The sequence below is a fragment of the Vanellus vanellus genome (genome assembly GCF_965231255.1).
Source record: "Vanellus vanellus genome assembly, chromosome: Z".
Taxonomy (NCBI): domain Eukaryota; kingdom Metazoa; phylum Chordata; class Aves; order Charadriiformes; family Charadriidae; genus Vanellus; species Vanellus vanellus.
Window position 1 is genome coordinate 70,295,987 of NC_138908.1, and position 24,113 is coordinate 70,320,099.

The 24,113-nt window shown below is 35.5% G+C and overlaps 1 protein-coding gene across 1 annotated transcript in view; it reads right to left on the reverse strand.

The window, feature by feature from the left end:
* Positions 1 to 24,113, reverse strand: part of CPLANE1 (ciliogenesis and planar polarity effector complex subunit 1) — a gene marked incomplete at its 5' end in the record, with an annotated part of 66,458 nt that overhangs the window by 12,890 nt on the left and 29,455 nt on the right. Inside the window, 19 exon segments of the mRNA XM_082497240.1 lie at positions 820 to 975; positions 1,919 to 2,012; positions 3,670 to 3,914; positions 4,190 to 4,388; positions 4,638 to 4,750; positions 5,851 to 5,943; positions 7,310 to 7,414; positions 8,523 to 8,577; positions 9,548 to 9,677; positions 10,936 to 11,102; positions 11,984 to 12,727; positions 12,917 to 13,174; positions 13,799 to 13,991; positions 17,026 to 17,094; positions 18,598 to 18,680; positions 19,897 to 19,977; positions 20,519 to 20,666; positions 21,432 to 21,601; positions 22,812 to 23,739. Coding sequence (XP_082353366.1) covers positions 820 to 975; positions 1,919 to 2,012; positions 3,670 to 3,914; positions 4,190 to 4,388; positions 4,638 to 4,750; positions 5,851 to 5,943; positions 7,310 to 7,414; positions 8,523 to 8,577; positions 9,548 to 9,677; positions 10,936 to 11,102; positions 11,984 to 12,727; positions 12,917 to 13,174; positions 13,799 to 13,991; positions 17,026 to 17,094; positions 18,598 to 18,680; positions 19,897 to 19,977; positions 20,519 to 20,666; positions 21,432 to 21,601; positions 22,812 to 23,739 — 4,031 coding nt within the window.

The following is a 24,113-nucleotide window of genomic DNA, read 5'->3' on the forward strand; positions in this document are numbered from 1 at the left end:
ACTTCCGCTGCATGCAGATATAGGACCCACGTTTTAACACGTTTTAAGACAGATTGCTGCAAATACGACTATCAAATGCATGTTCACCTGTACAAAGTATGTACCGTTTTTAGAAGCTTGAATGCAAGCAACGCAGGCAACTTGTAGACAAAATAAGGCGCTCTGTGTTTTTAAACACAGGAAATAAGTTGCTTGCACAGTGATTTTTCATCCTCCTTTCAATGTTACAGTCTTTGTAATTGCAACATTCAATTTACTGTCAGTTTGCAAAACGGAATGAGACCTCATAAAATAATATTTTAAGACACAGCCAGTAGTTACTCTATAGTAATGTAAAAAAAATTATTTTGCTGATGTGGGTTGGATTTAATTCAGCTCTCACTTCTCTAAAACATAGGAGGATGACAGAGATCATAAAGACAGCTTTGGGAGCATTCTGTGGCACTGTGCCTATTTATATACAACTACACATAACTAAATAGTTACAAATCAGTGTGATTTGGTTTCAGAAATAGACTCAAAGTTATTAATTTTCTTTCAATAATGGTGAATTTGAGTGCAAGTATAATTCACTGCTGAACTGTTTTCAAAGCTTAGTGATACTGTTCCGTCACATAACATATAAACTCATTATCAATACACATCCATGAAACCATTCTAAATAATGCAATCTAGAAACACTGACAACTGGCTTTTATGAGCTAATTGGCATTACATAACATTCTGTATAACAGCAATAAGAAAATATTATACCAGGAAGAAAAGGTTTACTTATTTTTAAAAAAAGAAAAAGGGAAAAATAAACATTAAAGATTATACCAGAAGATGTCTTTGTGCCACTGGGAAAGTTTGAAGCAGAGCCTGCAGAGGCAGGAGAGTGTACTCCCAATGTAGCATAACTGGGTACAGGATATTCCTCCTTTTCATCATCTGTAACATCTTCAAAAATCATACCCCTCAAATAATGTTCCGATTCTGTGAAAAAAATAGCAAATACAGTAATTAGTGTAGACCAATGAAAAAAAGCCCACAATGCAAAAACTGTCACTCATATATACATTTGTTAGCAGCACATCTGTCAAGCCTTGAACAACCTGAACCTAGACCAGCTGTGCCTCCCTATGAAAGGGCACTATCAGTGCTGTGATGTATGTACCGGGTCCTCTACATGTGAGCAAAAAGACTAAACTATGAGTTGCTCTGTGTGAGGCTAATGCACATCTTAAATATTGTCTTATGTATAAATACAGACATAGCCATGAGTTGGTTCTACCACTTGGCTTTGTATTAATTTCATAAGTAGAGGAGACTATCTTTTGGCATGAATGTAAAATGGACCTGAAGTATGTACCCCCTAGCATTCTCCTTCTTGGCACAGTACAGTAGCTGTAAGTAAACAGGTACTATATAGTTAATTGTTATAAAAACAATAAATTATTCAATATATCAGCTCTAGCATACAGTTAAGCTGATGTAAGCTTTTATTAAAATCAGCAGATATTACAACTAAATAGGCACCAAAGATGCAGGAAAGAAGTGTCTTATATACACAGATAAAACTGAAGACAAATTTCCTATCTTTTTATATCAGCAAGCAAAGCACTCACAAGCACCATGTTTTGATTTTATGATACAATAGAATTACATACTATCATCTTTAAAATTTTATATCCAAGTCCTGCATTATGGTTTTGGAAAAGATCAAAGTATACAGGTATTTTCAAATGCATTTTTGTTGAAGCAGTATCCATAACATTCAGATTGTCTACCTTTATTTCTGTCTCTCATATTTTTGATTTTTGGTGCATATTTCAATAACACCTTTTAGGACTGCAATAAACTTCAGCAGTAATTAAAAGTTAGTCAAGTTTAATATTCAATTGCAAATTCACTATCCTTCTGTTAACTGAAAACTTACCATCATCAATGATTCTAGAATCTTCAGAGAATGAAGGACGAGCACCAAGGTACGAATCGGCAGCCATTTCAAAATCTTCTATTATTTTCACTAGCTACAAATGAAACCCCAAAACTAAGTAACATTATATTCTTCAAGGTATTTCTGAGACTTACACCGCAGATATTAATTCAGAGTTTACTTTAAATACATTTTTTTCTTCCGAATCTTATGAACATTTTAATGGAGTATCGTGATTCAAAACAATGGAAATAGAATCAAAGTAGCTCAAGTAGATTCACTTTATCTTAAAGAGTTCCATTTTCTGGACTCTTACTCTGAGAAAAACACGTATGAACTGTAGCTTGTGAACAGTTTTACTCCTATTGATCACATTATCTTTATTTTAAAAATAGCTGAATTTTTCCCAATATATCTTATCTAAAAACCACAGAAATAAAAATATTTCCATATTCCTCATAAGTCAGGCACTTTCTGAAGTTTAAAACTAGAAAGTGAAAACTAAATCTGACTAACCTAGATTAAGACATTTTACTGAACATTATTCTTACAAAGAACAGGCCTCAAAACTGATTTCTAATACATAAGAAATTGTTATAAAAGGAATGACCAACCGGTGTGCACTGAAATAAGGGCAAAAAAGAAAATGGGTTTATCTTTAGGATTTAGCTAGATATTCAGAAGGTGGTTTAAAACCCAAATGCAGTGAAACGCTGAAACAAAGAAAGGATATGTGAAGATGTTTTTTCACTATAGGCTTTTAAAAATCTGGTCAGATCATCACCTTGAAGAATATAAGTGATTAAATAATCGTTCTTAGTGTAATAACTGTGTGCAGGTGACACAGTGAGGTCCTTAACATTGCTGTGAATACAGGGAAGGACAGGGAATGGACACTATTAGTTTGGATGATCATACAAAAAGTAGATGCCGTGGAACTACACAGTGCTACTGAATTCATTCTGTATTAAGCCAGGTTTACAGGAACTGGAAATTTACTTAGTTTTCTTGATGTGAAAGGATAAAGAATTTTTTTTACCAGCTAGGTAAAATCAGAACCTACTGGCTCATTCTTCGATTAGGCACTCCCAGTTTGCTCTAAACTTAATAAAAAAGTCAATGTAACGTGAAGAAATAATTGCCAGCATTCCCCATTTCACATTCACCTAAAGTCAGACACACCTCAAGTTTTAGGCAAATTAAACTAGATATAGTATTAAGAGGTCAGTCTGTTGAAAATTTTTAACTTTTTACTGTTATTTGTCGTGACCTTTAAAATAGTAATTCCTGAATTATATATAAGATCATCTGAATACACTATGTCCAAAATGCGTTTATTTTACTTCTCATATTTAGATTTCAACAGATGCAAATATTTTATGAAAATAAACAGGAACGGGTTCCAGAAACAGTTACATAATATTCTGCAGAGGCACAACTGCAGAAATCTTTGCTCAGCCTCAACTTTTATGCTATTCCATTCTCCCAGTTACAGAAAAATTAAATATATTCTGCCCATTCACTAAGAACATCACCATTCTGGCCAGCATTTGATCCACTGTAAGTAACCATGACAGCCAACAGATACTGCACTAAATGTGAAAGAAGTGTATATTATTATTCTTGATCTCTCTCAATGTATAGTAAGCAGATTCAAAAATACATCCTCCCAAAACTTAAGTTTTGCCTTTAGCTGACTCAAGTTACAAAATAAACTGTTTCAGACACAACAGTTCGCAGTCAGTACTCACCAGTCTGGTATTTCTGAAATCCTCCTCCATATTTTCTGTTATGTTCTGTAGTGTCTGTAATTGCATATCCATTTCCTGCTGCTTTATGGAAAAGTATTCTTTGCCGACTACTTTGGATGGGAGCCCTGAAGAAGGGAAAGTTCTGTCATCTTCATGTGTTGTGTTCCAAGTTACAGTATCTCTAGCAGAATCTGCCTTCTTATCTTCCTTTTGCACATGGCTTGATATATTTTTCAGATGATCATCTTGAAATAAAAAAGAGTGCACCAGCATCATTGAATAAACTGCAAACATTTAAGTATGGCAAGTAATCACGTATAGCTGTGCTATACCTAGTAGTATGTTTTAGGAGGCAGGAACTGTCACAAAAGAAGTCAAATGTATAAATGTTTTGATGTGAAAGACTGAAAAAGCAGGAGTTGAGTTGGGGAAAGGCTACAGGTTTTCTGTGGAACCTAAGAGTATTACAACATAAGTGTATAGCTTTTTTTTTTTCTGATTTAAAAACAAAATGGTTTACCTTTCTTCTGAAGCGCCTCAGGTGGAATTGCATTAGTAACAGAAGCTGCCATGTGATGAAGTTTTGCAGTAGATGGAATTTCAAACTTCTTGTTTTGCTGTGCAGTAGTGATCTCTTCTTCAGACTCAGGTATCATGGGCAAATTGTTAAGGATGCCACTGTCTTCAATGTCAATCACACTGATATATTCATGCTCACTCTACACAAGAACAGGATTATTAAGAATTATAAAGTATGTGTTTTGCATACGTTGTTTACAGTACATTGTTAAACATTTCCTGTGTTGATCTCTTACTACTTTGAATTAAAAGGCTTTTTGGTTTGGAGACAAAATAACTACAATCTTCCCTATGGTATTATACAACAGACTCAGCCTGATATAAAGAACCCAAATTCATGAGGTAAGACAAAGAGTATATTGAAAATGTATGTACACTGGACCACTAACCGAATCACGTGCATCTGACAGAAAGGATGGCAAAGATCTCTCATTCACTTCAGTGGGGAATTTCAGGTTTAAATACACATCTGGTGGTAGTATCTCAGGGGTACTAGATGATTCTATGACAAAAGAGTAATAGTCAGTATTATATTTACAGTAAAAGCCAAGAAAATTCAAACACTTGGAAACAGGTCTCCATGCTCTACATGATAAGAAAAGCTTTGATTAGCACTTCTTTTAAAAAATAAAGATAGACAATGTAGCTTAATAGGTTTCTTTAATGTTTGCTGCTAACAACAAAACTGCTAAATTATTTTTCATTTTGGTGATAAATTAGCAGAAAAATACTCAAAAGCTTAAAATTAAAGCAACATGCTGCAATATAAATTGCTATTCATTTCTAATTCCCTTCTGAATAGGTTAAAAAAATAAAAATCTGCATCTTTATCTGATCTAAATAAATGATACTACTCAGCTAGAAAGACCTCTAATAAACTACCTGCAAAAGTCATGTGACACAGTAAAATAATCCTCCAAATGGAACAACACTGTTGAATTTTAAAAGAAAGGAAAACTTAATATCCTCCCTTGGTATCACAGGGAAAATATTTAGCAACTGAATTCTATGTAGTACAATTTATCAAGGATTTATAAAATGGGGAGAGAAAACCCAAACCAAAATAAATCTTCTTTAGCCCAAAATCAAAGTTACCTTCTATTTTTGTTCTACAAACTGACCCTAAAGATGAACTGGGAATAAAATTCCTACTTGAGACTGTAACATTGTTACTTGGCATATAGCTATTGTACAACTTAGCAGATGCATGGAACAATTGTATAATTAGCTGAGCTACTACAGCTCGATTTCACATGGAGCTGTGATCTGTCTTAACACCCCTCTGGTCAATCCATTTGGCCTACATTAACACCAACTCCCCAAGATTAAGCGGCACTAAAATCAGGCTAAAATCCACAAACGTACCTCCTTATACAGGAATACAAAAGCATGGGTATACTGCACCATGAAAAATTCCGGCCAAACTTTTCATAAACAGTACTATAATTATTTCACATTTGGTTTCAAGAAGCTGGATAAATTAGCATCTTCTTATCTACATCCTGCATTAAGCTACCTCATGCACAAAAAACATGTTAAAATTATAAAATTTTTATAGACTTCCCAAACAACAAATGAAATAGAGAAAGACTGAAGCCACACCTGACACAGGAACAGATATCAATGACTCTTTTTTTTGAACTTCAGAAACCTCATTTCCAGCACTGATTCCAACATCTTGATATGATTTGAGCACTTGATAGGAAAAAAAAAACAAAACAAAACCAAAATGTATGAATTTGAGGAAATTACAGACACTGATGGCATTATCTGAACATACATTTCTGATTTCCTAACTCACAAGCAAAGCAAAGCTGGGGGGAAGACACAGGGAAACAATTTCATTCACATATGAAACATGGTCTAAAACGCATTTAGATAAAGTCAAGCTAAGTTAAAAGGAGAAAAAGTCACAGCAGAACTGACTTACAGAAAGCACGTGGAAACTCTTACAGAATTGCATCAGTAATATTTTTATTTATAACTATTTTAACTCATATTCTGTAATTTATATTCCAATATCTCCTGGTTTAATACTTTTTGAAAAAAAAGTTATAGCACAAAACTTATAACAAACTCCGAGGGGTGGCTGACACTCCAGAGGGCCGCGCTGCCATCCAGCGTGACCTGGACAGACTGGAGAGCTGGGCAGAGAAGAACCTAATGAGGTTCAACAACAGCAAGTGTAGGGTCCTGCACCTGGGGAGGAAGAATGCTAGGCCACCAGTATAGGTTAGGGGCAGACCTGCTGGGAAGTAGTTCTGAGGAGAAGGATCTGGGGGTCTTAGTAGACAGTAGATTATCCATGAGCCAGCAATGTGCCCTGGTTGCCAGGAAGACCAATGGAATCCTGGGCTGCATAGGGAAGAGTGTGGCCAGTAGGTCGAGGGAGGTCATTCTCCCCCTCTACTCTGCACTGGTGAGGCCACAACTGGAATACTGTGTCCAGTTCTGGGCTCCCCAGTTCAAGAGGGACAGGGAACTGCTGGAGAGAGTCCAGCGAAGGGAAACTAAGATGACTGAAGGACTGGAGCATCTCCCTTATGAGGAAGGGCTGAGAGAGCTGGGACTCTTTAGCCTGGAGAAGAGAAGGCTGAGGGGAGACCTTATCATTGTGTACAAGTATCTAAAGGGTGAGCTGAAGGAGGATGGAGCCAGGCTCTTTTCAGTGGTTCCCAGTGACAGGACGAGGGGTAATGGGCACAAGTTGGAACATAGGAAGTTCCGTTCAAACACAAGAAAAGACTTCTTCACGGTGAGGGTGACAGAGCACTGGCACAGGCTGCCCAGGGAGGTTGTGGAGTCCCCTTCTCTGGAGATTTTCAAGACCCGCCTGGATGCAGTCCTGAGTAATGTGCTCTGGGCAATCCAGCTTTGGCAGGGGAGTTGGACTAGATGATCCCTAGATGTCCCTTCCAACTCTGAAAATTCTGTGATTCCATGAAAACACTTTTTCCCTTTAAAAAACTTACTCCATTTTGGAACCTGACCAAATATCACAATTAACAAGAAGCAACACAAGAAACAGCTGGTTGCTGTAGGTCACACAAGTAGCACTTACCTGTGTGAGTATTTGTACTTGCGTCTTGAGTTTCTGCTGTTTTTTTTCCTGTAGAATCTATGTAAGGTAGATCTGCTGAAGCAGTAATTGCTTCTCCAGTCATGTCTAAAATGTGATAATACACAGTGAGTGTCTACAAATGACACAAGAACTAGAAATCTATGAAAGCAATGATATTAACTCAAAATTAAGGGTTCCAACAGATTTTTCTCTGCATTTCTGACAGATAATTTTAACTTATTTCTAGACATACTTCATGAATGATTTCAAGAAAAGTTTTTACTACCTGCTGTATGTCAATATGCAACTGTACAGAAATTTACAATGTTAAAATCAAGCCTCAGTTTGGACATGTAAGTTTTAAATTAAATCTTATAGTATGCTGTACAATAACAATTTGTTTCATATTTTAAAAGTGGGGAAATATTTATGACTATATAGTTTTATTTCTTTACTGATGTTTCTAAAGAGCTGTGCAAGCCAGTATTTCTTTAAGGCCAAATTTCAGAGAATGGATTGCATTTTGTCCCCTGACAGGACTAAATATTGTGCTGAGTTAACGTCCTAGAAAGTAGCAAATCGTTCTACAGGCATGGTCTTTGTTTTGCAAACTAGAAATACTACAAACATTGAGTTTCCTTTAAAAGAGCCTTAAATTTCCTGTAATTAGAATGTGCAAGCAAATAAAATTAAAATTGTATCTTTTAAAAATAAAACAATCTGATTTAGAATTTGAAACCATTGTTTAGAGCATTCTTCTGATGAATCGCATGAACAGAAATCAGTGTGAACCATAGTTACTGAAATTCACTCAATAGACTTATCTCATGAAGTCCATTGTTTATGAATGTAAACACAAGATTATCACTTACTTTTAAGAAAACTTAAAAATACTTCTATAATTTTCAAGTGAATTATTCTGAGTTTACAGATAATTGATATGAGATCTTAAATCTGCCTGCATCTCTCTGCACGCCAATCCCCGAAGAACTGACTACCCCAAAAAGCAAATGAGTATCTGTTGTACATCCTGAAAGCTGAAAGATCTTCTGGTGAAAGATCCCACAAGCCATTACACTGTATTGCCCGCAGACTACACAATTTGTGTTTTAACATCTTGATGGCTATTGAGTTTTCCTTTGAAATCTAACAAACTTCTGTTTGTTATTCATCTTATTTAAGCACTCAAAGCATTAAAAAGACTTGTACTTGCCCACTGAAATGAAAAAATCATCTTGAAGGTAAGATGTAGATTTTGCTTGTTGATCCTAATATAAGGAGAAAAAGAATTATCTTAAAAAATAGTTCCAGTGCCAATTAAAGGCTTTTTTGATGCTGTTAACTTTCCAATTTACCTCGTTTGAGTAATAATTTGGGAAAAAAATAAGTCATTGTAACGTACTTTTCATACCCCCTTTTTTAATTCTTCTGATCCATTCCAACTTAGTGGAATGACTATGTAATATTCTTTCCCATATGTAACTTGAGGTGACCTGCAGTAACACAAATTCCTCATTCTTCTTTGAGTATATGCTATCTCTGCTGTACCTTAATTAACATCTCCCAGGTCTGGTGAGGCTGCCCAGCTGCTATACTGGACAGGGAAGTCTCAAAGAAGGTATAGTACAGGCCAGAAATAGAGCCCGCTGCTCTGGGTAGTGATCTAGCTTTAAATCTGGCAGTGTTCTAGCTTGAAATCTAGTGCTTGCCAAGGATAACCCCCAAATATGTTCAAAGATATCAAAAAGGTGTGGGCAAACAATCAGCAGAAGTGCATAAATCAAAACCCAACTTGATGAAGACTTTTCTCAGTTTCTTGGCTGAGACAGAACTGAGACCTTGTGCTCCCAGTCCTCACTCTTATACTGTCATCATCTAGCCTCATGTAAAAAGGGGAATGCTTGGGTCATTTGTCCTAGCATTACTGTGAGGCTAATTCCCCCCCACAAGCAATTAGTATTTATGTATATATTTACTTTAAATGTACACACAGACAAATATCCCATCAAAACAGACAAGTTCATGTCCCAGGAAAAACAAAAGCAACCTTGGAATACATTACAAAAATAAATCTTTTGTTTAGAGGAAATGCAAGTATACGAATGAATGGTGTATACTGTTTCTAGGCTAGAGCCTGGAAGAGATTTACATGATTGTTCTGGTTTACAGTTTCCTGCTTCTCTCTTTCCTGGTAATACTTGAAGGGAAAAAGGCAAAGAAAAAAGCATTTTTGTATACCCCAGTCCCTGATTCAACCACCGTCACTGTCTCACTTATATTGATGATGGAATCATCTGGGCAGAAAGACACACTTGTTTTCTTCTTTTCCTCCTTCTCCTTCATTTGTTTCATATCACGCCTCTTTTGTCTGTCAACATATTAATTATATATAATAAATAAGAACTGCATGGAAACAATAAAAATACCTGTCATTGTTTTCTAAGAAATATTACTATTAAGAAATAGACACTGAAATAAAGGTGAAAAAGACAAACACAACTGTTGCATAGAGATCAGTTCAAAGCACTAATTTTGCCTACCAGAAATCCACATAAAATTGTTGTAGCAACTCATAAAAATACTTAACAATCACACCAAAATTTGTTAATTGTCTAATAAGCTATTTATACTAAATATTACAAACCACATAATGTTCCTACCTATGTTTTGTGTATGATAAAAAAAATCATTACCACACAAAATGCCTGTAAGGAATCTGTAAGAAATACTCCAACAAGAAACAAACCTCTGTTACCACTGAAACTTTCTAATTAACTATTTTACTAAAAAAGTTGCAAATTTTACTATCTGATAAGTACATTATAAGACAAAACCTGTAGCTTCAAGCATTTCAAGTGACAATATCAGAACAGGTGTTCTAAACTCCAGCTGCACCTTTCACCTTAACAGTGAAAAACTCAAGAGTCTGTGTTTCCAAACGCCAGAGTTAAAAGTAACAGAATCAGAAGTAAGTGTTCTGTTCTAGATGCAATGATGTCATTAACTCTTCCACGGAAAATACAGATCTGTGAAATGTCAGGAATCTATGGACATTATATGACAACTGAACAAAGATATGCATGCAGCTTAAGCAAATTGTTTTAACTGCTTCTGTAATCAATTAACAAAGAACAAACCAAATTTCAAAAGAAATGAAGCTCATCCCTAACAAAGCTAAGTAAAATACCCCTTCAGCAGGAGTTTTGCTAATTACTGTCTGGATTCAGAAACAAAGCCAGTATCTTGAATTATACTGAAAGAGCTCCTTCTTGAAGATTATTGCTAACAGTGATGATATACAGTGCAGACAGTAGCCTATTAAGATTCACTGTATAAGCAGCAAAGCGTTCCATGATGAGTATATAGCAAACAGCCAGATGACAAGATGACTTTAGACTACAGACACCCCAGCCTGGTAACAGCAACAACTCCTTCATGCAGTGATGCTATACTTCTCCTGCTGTGTCTTTACTAATAATTGCTATTTTTTTCTCCTCCAAGAGAATTACATCCAATCCCACTTTATTTGAAGCTGCTGTAAAAACTCACACTGATTTCAAAAGGTAAAGGTATAGATTACCAGTAAATCTTTCAAAATGAAGATGCACTTTAAAAGTTTGACTTGCCTTTTTCTACTATTCTGCACATCTCTTAGTTCAAATGGTTCAACATCAGATTTTAGTAGCTGGATAGGTTCAGTTTGGTCTTGTCCAAAGGAAGTACTGGGCACAGTATGATGTTGGCGGCATTGCTCAAATGCAATGAGATCTTGAAGTGGAATGAGTTTTGGTGCCTTGAAGTGTTCAGAGAGAGACAGAAGCAAAAATGAAACAAAGATACAGGAAACACAGAGGGGAATTCCAGTCAGAATGGATGGAAAGAGCAGGTCCAGTTTGGATCTAAGTTATACAAACACAATTCCTGTAGCAATTTGTAGAGAAAGTGAAAACCTAAAATTAACAGCATCAGACCAGAAACTCAGCTACTGTGTACATGTGTAAACTATTTTCTGAAAGTAAACTAAAAGATATGAATTTTCTCCATGGAACATAGCTCACTAGTATTTGCTTTTCTAATGTATGTAGCTGAGGATGAAACTAGGAACTATTCAATGTAGACAAAGGGCTGAAAAGGCACCTTTCAAGGAAAAACATTCCCATTCTTTTCAACTGGAACGTGCAAGCATATAAGAGTTTATCAGAACAACATTTTTGAAAACATCAAGTTCTCAGCATCCAGAAGATAATGCTTTCTTAGCAAGCCTTTAGCATTCCATTTCTGCCCCTACAAAAGAGGATTTCTTACTGCATTCTTTGTATTTCTGTAAATAACTCTATTTAAACTTCTGTAAAAACAGACCTATTTTTAACCATATAAATATTATCCAGTATGTTAGATAGTAAATAACTTACATTCATTACTAATGGGCTGAATATTGATGAACTATTGAATGTGGAATCAATCTAACGTCGCTAAAACATTTCCAAGCTCACAGCCTGCCTCATATTGACATGCCAATAAAAAGGTACCTTAGTTCCAGATTCCTTCTGGCAGCTGTGCTCAACACTTCTAAATTCCATAGTCTGGAAACATTAACTTATTTTTGATGAATATGAAGACATGAAACTCAAAAACCATTAGAACTTAGGAAAATATATTATTAAAATCCAGTACCTTCTTTTTTTGAGATAAATTAGCATGGAGTAGTGATATTCCTGTGTGGTGTAGTGTTTCTCTGCAGTCAGCCACCTTTGTTGCAGGTTTAACAGATACTAAAGTAGTAGTGATTGGCTGCCTTACAACTGGTGGAAGTCTAGGTACTGAGTCAAGTTGCAAGTGCAACAGTGGAATTCCAGCAAGGTTCTGAGTGATCACTACTTTGTCCGTATTCCCATTTGCAGAAAACTGCTGTTCAGATGAAACTTCTTGCTGTGCTTCATACTGATCTAGATTCAAGTGTTTGGGAGGTCCCTTACACACTGTTTCTGCCCACCTTTTCTCTTCCTCGTTCATTTGCCTTGGGATCTCAGGGTCATATCTACACATGTTCAAATCTTCTTTTGACTGTCTTGGTGCATATGATGACTGATGGTTCCATAAGGAATCTGATGAACTCCAAGCTACTCGTGGTACTGGCGGTAGTCTAGCAAAAGGTGATGACATCTCTATTGGATGTAAAAATGCCGGTTTGAAACGATAACCTGATTCAAGCTTAAGCAAAGGAAATCCATTTGAGTAATTCAGTTTTTTTTCAATAGGGATAAGCTTTGGTGTTTTCTGGATGTCTGAGGAAGGAGCTAGAAGATGAAGTGGTTTAGTAGGTGTTGAAGAATGCAAGTCTTGAGACAGTGGCATAAATCCTGTTTCTTTGCTATGGCTTTCTAATAGGCTTAAAGAAACATTCACATCCAGGTGGCTCTAAACCAGAAAAGCAAACAAAACAGTATTTACAAGTACCTTGAAATAGCAGCCACGCACTAAATATGCACAAAACCAGTGTAAATCTTTTTTGTCTACAGCAATCACTACAAAAACATTTCCTAATTTAACAGGGCAGATAACAGATATACAGAACAGTCTTCATAAACAACACTTTGCTATACCTACTTTTATATGGTCATTGTTGCTTTCCTCTCTTAAACTATTCCTTGGTTGAAAATCAGAGCTATTTTGACCACATTTTCCTTTATCTTCTTGAGTGAGCAGCTGTGTTTTCAGAGATCCATTGCCTTCGGCAGTGTGTGCAGGCTGGCTTCCTTCCATGTGAAAAGATTGATGCTGTTGCAAAATTTGTTGCACATTTGGCAGGTTGGCAAAGGATGACTGCACTATTTGCATTAAACTCATGAAGTTGATTTGCTGTAGCTGGATACACACACAAAGTTAACACTGTAAACAACTTTAACAGGAATCTTAGCAAAAATTCTATGTCTAAGCTATTTTATAACTGTTCATTATGCTGTTAATATAGATGACAAAATAGACAACATCCCAAAGTTTCAATAATGACTCAGCTGTACTATTGTTTATTGTACTGGACTTTCTTTTAAGATACATTAAATACCTGTCACAGACAGGTTATGCTAAAGCAAGACAAAATCCTTCACTTTTTTTGGTGAAGTCTGAGTAAATGTAAGGTCCATAAAATTGTCGCAAGATACTAACAAAAATTAAATCCTAGTATAGCTGCAAAATTATTACAGCTTCAGAATTTTAGACCACACTGCGTTATGTGAACCAAAACACACTCAAATTTCATTATTATTTTGAGTATACATTATTCAGTATTATTATGAGTATTACTCATTTTCTTGAGTCAAAAGGAAGAGTTAACCCTAAAATAAATTTTCATAGTAGCTTACATGGAACCAGAAAATTTTTTCAAAAACAACCACACAGAGAATACTTTTAAAACCATAATTTTCTCCATTGTTTTAAATAACACAGTTTGTAGTGTGAATACTATTTTCAATAATGAGATGCTCTCACCTGAACTAACTTAAACATTTCATCTTGGAGCATATGCCTGACAGTTTCTGTTGTGTTTAGTTTCTCTTCTGTAGGGGCTTCTTCCCTGACTTCTTGCTTCTTTGCACAAATTGAAGTATTGGAGGCAACACTTGACATAGTTGACACAACAGTCCGAGAAGGCTGACCAACACTTAGAGAAATCTCTTTATTACTTAAAAAGGAAAAAAAAACCAACTATGAAAAATATTCATAGTTCAGAACACTATATGAAGTTATTTTAAACCAATCCAGAAAATTTTAAAATATCATCATTTTTCTACAGCGTTATTAATTTGTAGGAAAAATTTAATAATTAATACTGCACAATCTTCATTGGAGAGTACGTATGGCAGCTTTTTCCTAATGCTTCCTAAAACAATGAATGAAAGACAGTAGTAAAGACGTAAGTTCTACCTGAATTCTTAGTTACAAGGGTGTCTGAAATGTTATCTTTACTAGAGATATGCAAAAAGCAATGATTTGACAGAAAGAGGGCTGCCTGGTTAGTCATGAAACCAAACAGCTGATGGAAAATGGAGAAGGACATTATTAACTGAAATAAGAGAGATGTGAGATACGCTTTCAGTGAAAAAATTAAAGTTGACTTCATATATATATATATAAAATTTCAGATAGAAAAGAATTAAAATAACTTGTACCAGATAATACAATATATTGAATTTTCTCAGAGATAATTAGATCGTTTAGTAGGTAAAGACCATTAAGTACATAAAGCCCTTAAATAAAGAAGAGAGGGTTAGGATTTACATTAAGCTATAAAGAAACTGAAGGACTCTACCTACATCAACAGAAATTGACCCAAAACACATTCCTCTGTTTAAGATGCTGACATTTCTATGGGTACAGGCAACCTTTGGAGGATTTTTCACAACCGAGCAGGATGGTCTCCAAGCATGTGAAGAAACAGAAGCTTAAAGCAGTGGCTAATGAGTAATACTTAAAAGGTTTTGGATATGTCATAGGTGTGAAAGGCCACAGGAAATCTTTTGGAATACAATTAGAATGTCTAAGCATGGCTGCTCAAAACCCTTAAAGTTTGAGAAAAGTTTTTTCTTTAAGAAGCTGGCATGAAAAAAATCAAGAAGGAAATGAGATTAGAGACACATGAAAATGAAATCCAAACAAATGTGTACTTCAGATCTTTCTTTAAACTGAAAAAACTCAGAGGACTGTTCTAGAAGTAAAAGCATGAGATTGACTCCTGACCCCTTCTCCCAGTTCCAACATACTCCCTGTTTATAGAAATATTATGTATATATTTATGTGTACCTGGCAGTTGCTGTAGGACATATGCATTTTAATAACTTTATAAAAATATGAATGCAAGTTTATAATGTTATTGTTTAGGTGTTTTATTTAACAGTGTATCTTCTATAGTAATATTATATAATTATAATGATTCTGTCTGGAACCAGAAAACAAAAGTATCACTAGAGCTGGCAGATGTTATTGCTAGACCACTCTCCATCATCTTTGAAAGGTCATGGAGAACAGGAGAGGTGCCTGAGGACTGGAGGAAGGCTGACATCACTCCGATTTTCATAAAAGGCAAGAAGGACGACCCAGGGAACTACAGACCGGTTAGTCTCACCTCTGTCCCTGGGAAGGTAATGGAGCGACTCATTCTGGATGTCATCTCCAAACACATTGAGGAACAGGAAGTTATTGGAAGTGGTCAACATGGATTTACCAAGGGTAAATCATGCTTGGCCAATCTGATAGCTTTCTATGATGTTATAACTGGTTGGCTGGATGAGGGGAGAGTCGTAGATGTCATCTACCTTGACTTTAGCAAGGCTTTTGACACTGTCTCCCATAACATCCTCATTAGGAAGCTGAGGAAGTATGGGCTAGATGAGGTGACAGTGAGGTGGATTGAGAGTTGGCTGTGGGACAGAACTCAGAGGGTTGTGATCAGCGGCACAGAGTCTAGTTGGAGGCCTGTAACCAGTGGTGTCCCCCAGGGGTCAATACTCGGTCCAATTTTGTTTAATATATTCATTAATGACCTGGATGAGGGGACAGAGTGTATCCTCAGCAAGTTTGCTGATGATACCAACTGGGTGGGGTGGCTGACACTCCAGAGGGCCGCGCTGCCATCCAGCGTGACCTGGACAAGCTGGAGACCTGGGCAGAGAAGAACCTAATGAGGTTCAACAACAGCAAGTGCAAGGTCCTGCACCTGGGAAGGAAGAATGCAAAGCACCAGTATAGGTTAGGGGCGGACCTGCTGGGAAGTAGTTCTGAGGAGAAGGATCTGGGGGTCTTAGTAGACAGTAGATTATCCACGAGCCAGCAATGTGCCCTGGTTGCCAGGAAGACCAATGGAATCCTGGGCTGCATAGGGAAGAGTGTGGCCAGTAGGTCAAAGGAGGTCATTCTCCCCCTCTACTCTGCACTGGTGAGGCCACAACTGGAATACTGTGTCCAGTTCTGGGCTCCCCAGTTCAAGAGGGACAGGGAACTGCTGGAGAGAGTCCAGCGAAGGGCAACTAAGATGACTGAAGGACTGGAGCATCTCCCTTATGAGGAAGGGCTGAGAGAGCTGGGACTCTTTAGCCTGGAGAAGAGAAGGCTGAGGGGAGACCTTATCATTGTGTACAAGTATCTAAAGGGTGAGCTGAAGGAGGATGGAGCCAGGCTCTTTTCAGTGGTTCCCAGTGACAGGACGAGGGGTAATGGGCACAAGTTGGAACATAGGAAGTTCCGTTCAAATACACAGAAAAACTTCTTTACAGTGAGGGTGACAGAGCACTGGCACAGGCTGCCCAGGGAGGTTGTGGAGTCCCCTTCTCTGGAGATTTTCAAGACCCGCCTGGATGCAGTCCTGAGTAATGTGCTCTGGGCAATCCAGCTTTAGCAGGGGAGTTGGACTAGATGATCTCTAGAGGTCCCTTCCAACTCTGAAAATTCTGTGATTCTGTGATTCTCTTGCAATCTGGTAGCTCTGAATTAACATGTTTGATTCATGTGATATTCTGGACAACAAACTAGAGTATATGATCCTCAAGGATTACAGTACAAAAAGGTTTCAGGAGAGGCTACTTAGTACTACAGTTTGCAGGTACAATATACTATACCTGCAAATATTTTGTCATCAAATCTACACATCATATTATTCAGACTGAAAATTTAATAGGGATAGTCAATTCTTTATTATATAAAACATTACAGGTTTATCTTACCTGGGAACTTCTGCATCTTGTTCTAGAGGGAATGATTGAGCAATGGTGCTAGTAACAACTTCAGTCATGCTATAAAAAAAAAAAAGAGTATTGTAAATACTACAATAATTTGTTATGCCGTTAATTTTCATTTTATATACATTTATATACGTGTGTGTGTACACATATACACATATATAAAACCTCCTGAAAAAGTATTTTAATTAGTAGGAGATAAAAAACCTGAAAGCCACCTGATCAGTGCTATACTGATCTGCATGGCTTCAATTAGGGCATTACACTGCAATTTGAGCTGGCAAATATTGACATTTGTGCTTCGTCTCCCTAGCAATCAGAAACTGAAACAAAAGCACTGAAAAGGTTCTGGCTATTCAACACAAACTGCAAGCAAAACCCAGGCTGATCTGAATTGACAAAAGAACAGAAAATCCAATTTAAGCAATACTGTTAATATCACCACAATCTGCATTCCTAAAAAAGAAAAGTCAGGATCATAAGAAATCCTTGAGGGCCGTATTATGTGCAGTCATTTCTGTTTCTTTCAAAATAAAAATGTATCGGTATAAAATAGTAGAGGATTCTAAGTCTTTCTAAAATTAAGCCATGTAAAAGTTTTTCACAAACACTATATATAAACAGGAATATTTATTTATATGCCAATACAATTAATAAGATTTCCTAAATATTAAGATATTCAGGCACTGTATATCAGAGCAAAACATTTCATTACAACAAATTTGGTGGATTAAAGAAGAAAGCTAACTGAAATAATAAAAATAGGTTGATACTTTTCTGTCATTAAAAAAAAAGAAAAAAAACCACAAAAGACCAAGATTCCTCATGGTAAACTTAACGAACCCTGTGTTTACAAAATACAGTTTCTTTCCTTGAAAAACTTCAGAGAAAATCAAACTAAAAAGTAATCTGTTCAAACAGATGATGTAACAATTAGGTTTATGGACTGTTCCTATAATTTTATAATATATTGTATTATAAATGTATAGATATTTTAAAACAAAATTTTAAAAAGATCATAATGAAGTAAATTTCTTAAGTTGTGTAAAATACCTCCATCCCTCTTGCAGGAGCCAACAAGCTTATCACCCATATCCATTTTTATCTCACCTTCTGCTTCCTAGACACCAACCTCTCTTTCTTGCACATTATGTAGCAAATTAGCTGTTAAAATTTCCTAGAATAATGGTTCTCCACCTGTATTTAGCCCGAAGATGCTGCTCCTATTTCAGGTCTGGAGAAGGAACTGTGTATCTGAAAGCTTTTCCAGTTATTCTCTATCTTCTTCCCAGATATAAAATACACCTTCCCACAAACCATGCCTCTTTTACTTATCATTAATAAAATAACTACTCATCCACCCAAAACTTTGTATATGTGAAATGCCTGTATATGTGAAATAGAAGATGACTGAAATTTAGTTTCAAACTATGAGTTTGTTGCTATAAACAGCAAGAACCCATTGAGACTTCACTTGATACCATAATGAACAAAATAACTTTCCTTTAAAATCTAAAGTAAAAAGAGTACTTAAAACAACAAAAATAAGTCTCTCACGCATTTTGTTCAGCCTTTCCTTTCTTTGTTTCTTCCACCTTTTGATCTTCCTGGGGACTATCTACATCTGAAATGGAGACCTGCTGGAATATAAAAAGATGCATCTGAACTTGTAAATTTTTATATCCCCCTTCTGCTTCAATAAAGTATTATTTTATTAGCATAAGGCAAACATACTTTTGATAAATCAGCCACTTGAAAAAATCTGACTGAAAAATAATCAAAATTACATACTTATCATAGGACAGCTACAGATCAGAAATAAGGAGGTATCCTAATGAATCATCTGAGTATCCTTTTTAAGTCATTACGATGAGTTTTTCTTTTCACATTCATACCCATACAATACCCTTGAAATACACTCTGCTAATTTTGCATCCCCTAGTTAAAGATGAAAATGTAGAAAGAACCTTATTACACACAAACTATCTACTAACTAAGAAACTGAAACAAATGCAGGATTTTACACATGCCACAGATTCACTAGAGAATTGCACTGTAGAAAATACCAGAGAACAGAACACTTGAGAAATGCATTGTAGAACTGAAGATTGCAATACACTTATTGTTTCTAATCCCATTAACAGCACTGAATCTTGAGTACTACAGGCAAGTACATTGAGGCACTGCAATTCACATCTCAGCATAATAGCCCTTAGCCAATTTCAAACAAAGGAGACTTACTACGAAAGATGATGCATGAAAAAACAAGGCTTGTTTACAGATCCAGATTGTTTTCAGGCAGGAGCAAAATAAACATCTTTCCATATTTAATTTAAAAACAAGCAAGCATGCAAACAAGTGGTAGAGGTTTTACTTAATCACCCTGTGACAACTTCAGAGACAGCACACATTTTTAAAGAAAAAAAAGAAGTTATTTAATACAGCTTTCTAGTGTAAAAAATAAACATCTGGTCTATTAACCAGAAGACCATCTGTTTTTTTTTAAATTTAGATGCTTTTGCATATATGTGTGCAAACATAATCTTATATATTTATATGCAGTACTACGCATTATATAGATTTAATTTATATATATAATTTTAGATATTTTGTATATATAGGCATACACATTTAGTTTTACAAACAATAATTCAGTTTTCAAAAGTGCTCACAGCAGATCACACTTTACTACTGTTTAATTACTTATGACTTTAATTATTGATTTAAGCAGTGGAGAAAAATCATCAATCCTAAACACTTTAAGCCCTCAATTTCTTAAGTATATCAAGGAATTCAGGATATTTTGAAAAGAGTATTTATAATAATTTGATGCTTCTATACAAGATGGTAACTTGCCTTTCCTCTGTGGTGTTCTACAGGCTTGATCTTGACAAAGCTATTGGAGCTCTTTGGAGTTTCATATGGCTCCTCAAAGAACTCTACAAAATAAACACAATTACTCTAAATCACAAAACTACATGACATAGAGCATTATTATGTTATTTCTGTCAACTGGTCACATCAGTCCGCCTTTTCCCTAGCAAGCAGAAAGGAGCTGAGAGATGTCTCAGCAAATTCAAAATTTGTGTTATTACTGGTGATGATGCATGCACCTGAAGAAAAAAAAAAAAAAGGTGATTTTCATGCTAGGACTATGATAAACTTAATCTACGCATACTTGGGTCTTACAATTTTCAAATAGTATTTTACACAGTTGCATGAATACTTTTGGAATAAAAGTAAATGACAGAATTAAATATGTTAATATACACTGGCCTATCTCTAGAGGAAAAAGAAGTTACGTAAGTGAAAAACTGATCCAAAATTTGATATATATATATTTAACAGATAAAATAATAATTTCCATAGAACAATGAAAACTTATTTCTATTTTTTTATTAAATAAACAGAGGGACATATAATCCTACTTAGGCAAAACTCCTACTGTTTTATATGTCAGACATAGTAAAAGGATACACCATAAAAACAAACCTCTTTCTGATGTTACATCTAACTCTTCCCGAACAAATGGTCCCACTTCATTAAGATCTTCAGTAACATGAGGTAAAGAATAATTCCGGTGATTAATTTCCTTCTCATCAAAATATTTTGACTTTGTACACATTCTGGTAATGGGAATTACAAAAGGTAATCAATAACAGAAATAATACAAGTATCTGACATAGTGTCAGTATGCTGTTCCTCTCAGATTGCAGGCTAGTGTGTAACTAAAATAAACACTGCTGTGATATAATCAATGTTCATATACATTTTGTCTCTGAATTTCACCTAAATAAATTCTTGTCAGAGAAGACACACAATAATGTCTAAGAATACTAATACCAAAGATCTTTTGTTTCTTTAGTTCAGCAAAAGATGAAGAGAAATCTCACAAAGGACTTCAGGAATATCCATCTTCACAACTGTGTAAGACACTAATAACTAAAATATTCATTGTCTTTTCCATCTATTTTTCTGACTGTACACATATGAACATAGCTAGATTACACATTCAGGGAAAATAAACTAACATTGTAAATGCTCATCTCAACAGAAAGAAAATTACACTAAACAGAGTGTAAGTTATCTGAATTCTTTGAGAAAACCATGATATTAATTTTATCAGAAATCTAGATTCCATTTCCACATCACTAAGTTTATAAATAACCATGTACAATTCACTTCATATGTAACAGCTACATTGATTTCTACTCAGAGGTACATCTGCTGATGGAGAATATTTCATCTGCTTTATGCAGCTGTAAACAACATGCATGAGTTTGACATGTATATAATAGGTAATAACAGTAGAACTCTTCATACTGACTTGCTGCTTAGCTGAGGAATTACAACCAACTAGACTTCTTAGGTTTTAAAAAAAAACAAATTACCCAAAACTAGTTTCACAAAGATCATCGTAGGCTTGCGGGCTCTGGACATCAAGAGGATGACTGGCCAGTATAGAAGAGCCTTCATTCATACTACTTTTTTTCTCTGTCCTAGATGGGGCTTCTGATAGAGATTCAGATGCAAATTCTTTCAGAGATTGATTATCCGGACTCTATTGATAGTAATGATAATGAAAATTCACTAGTTAAAAAAAAAAGATACCTGATACTTTAAAAAAAAATTCCCAACTATTTCATGTAGTATGTTTATGCTTAACTTCATATTTTCTCCATTATAGAGCTGAGAAATTCTGGATTTGCAGTTGCCTGTGCAACCTGAGTTTTGCCCCTTTTTGCATTAAGTGAAGCAATGGCACTCTGAATTATCCAAAGGAAACATAAGAGAGGTTTTTCAGCATCAATTGCCAAACATGCTATGTGACAATTAAATATACTCTATACAAAGATATACAATACGATTTGACCTTCATCATGTGTAGTACAAAACTCTACAATTATCACTGAAGACAGCATGAGAGGCAAAAAGCCATCATCAGGCAGTTAGATGCACGCACAAAATTTTGGCAGTAAGCTGAAAGTAAAATACAGGTGGTACTTGTCAGAAAACAGAAAATACAAGCCAAAACCAAGACAAAATCTCTTTTGATCTGGGAGAAAAACCTCTAAAAACCTATACAACCCTCTCCCCTCAAAGACTTCCATTTAGCCTTAATTAAAGAGAAGTGATCCAGCTGTCCCTAAATATAAAATAAAACAATACTCAACAGGTTCTTTCATATTAACAAATCGCTTCTTTTATAATCTATTAATAATTTCTTTTATATTAACATACATTCTCCAACTCTGTGTAACAGTGTACACAGAAATTCAAAATTCACTTTTCAGTAATCTTGAACTAGTTTACGTACTCCAGTCAGATTGTATCTGCGCTGTCATCAAACACAAATGAATCTAAATTTAGGACTCCCCATAGAAACTATTTCTTTATTTCTTTATTCTTTGTCTTGCTTTTCCATAGTCTCCATCTCCAATATTAGGTTTCTTCAAAGATGATGTCTAATTTTAGACACAATGGCCAAACTTGTAGCAATTTGCTCAAATAATGTGGTATCTAGACAAATGAGTTAGATTTTAAACAGGACTTCCAAACAGAACTTTAATCTCCAAAGTCCTCCTACAGGCAGAATTCCAGTATTCCTTGAATGCTTTTCTTTTCCTAGCAACCATTAAAGGAAAGGCTATTACTAAATATTCCAGGTTTTACTGAGAATGTAACTATGAGGTAAAAGATGAGCGTGCTTTTCTTTATTGGCATAACTAACTCACACAGTTCACTGCCACTTACCCCATCCTCTTCCTTACCTTAAATTTTATGCTCTTTGTTTGAGATCCATCTCTGTATAACTGTTCTAACAGCCACAAAGAAGTAAGGATAGCAGCTGATGATGTTTTCACATGTATCCTTGGGAGACTCTCTTCTAAGGAATCTTGCTTATTAGAACCACAGAGCAGTCTTTTATCAGACCATCTAATCATCCACTCAAGCAATTTTGCAATATTGCTCAACTTACCCATCAGTTCTATAGCTAGGTCATCTCCTGGTACAGTATCAACTATATCAACTGTTTCGTAAACATATTTAGAAGTCGCCTGAGCTTGCAGGCTACAGAAAGCATGGTTAGGAAAGGTCTGGGTTGCTGGTACAACAGTAATTCCTTGATTGTCACTGCGAGCTCTGTAAATTGACTTGTGTTTTAAACCAAATAATCCTTCATTACATCCTTTCATTAGGTTATGCACAGAAGGTTCTGTTGTCCGTACAACGGACTGTAAAATGGTTGGATTTTCCAAAACATTTTGGTTTTCATTATAGACAGACACTGTTTCAGGATCACAAGGTGCTAGGGTGACAGTATAGCAAGACCCTGCTCTAAACACATTTTGGCTTCTAGTTTTGCTTTGTCGACGTTTTAGTGTTGTATGAACATCAAAAAAGAGAGAGTTTAATTCATGCTCTCGAAGAAGTCCAGAAAAGCTAGTAAGAAATGGAATTCCAAGCTCACTGTACTTTAACAGGTCTCTCTCAAGAACATAACTCAAAAAGAGTTCTAAAAAATTAACATATTCATCATCATCACGTTCAAATTCCCATGCACCAACTACAGGCAAATTACACTGATTACGCATGTCTTTTCCATGTACTTTATGTTTTGTTTTCCAATTAAGGGCTTTTATCTTTTGTGTGGTATTTTTGCTACCTATTTCTCCTTGTCTCTGCTGTTCACTGTCCCTGTAAGACAACAAACATAGGTATCATTAATGCTAAAGTCCATTTTAAGAAGCATTACATTAAAAAGTAAGTAAAAGAAACATTAGTTCCTTTTCTTCCTCTATTGTTAAAACCAGGAAACTAGCAAACCCAAATTTACATTAATACAATGTTAAGGTGGCAAATTAATCACATGTAAAATCCACGGTTTTTACATAGACAGCAACATATATGAATGTGGTCATAGCTGGTAATAATTTACACTCCAAAAACATATCAGTCACATAGTAATTGATATAACTTAGAACCAGGAGTTCTAAGATTTGGTAAATTTGTAGTTCTTCATTTGATAAATTATCCAAAGTGACAATTATCCAATTATCCAGTTTGGTGAG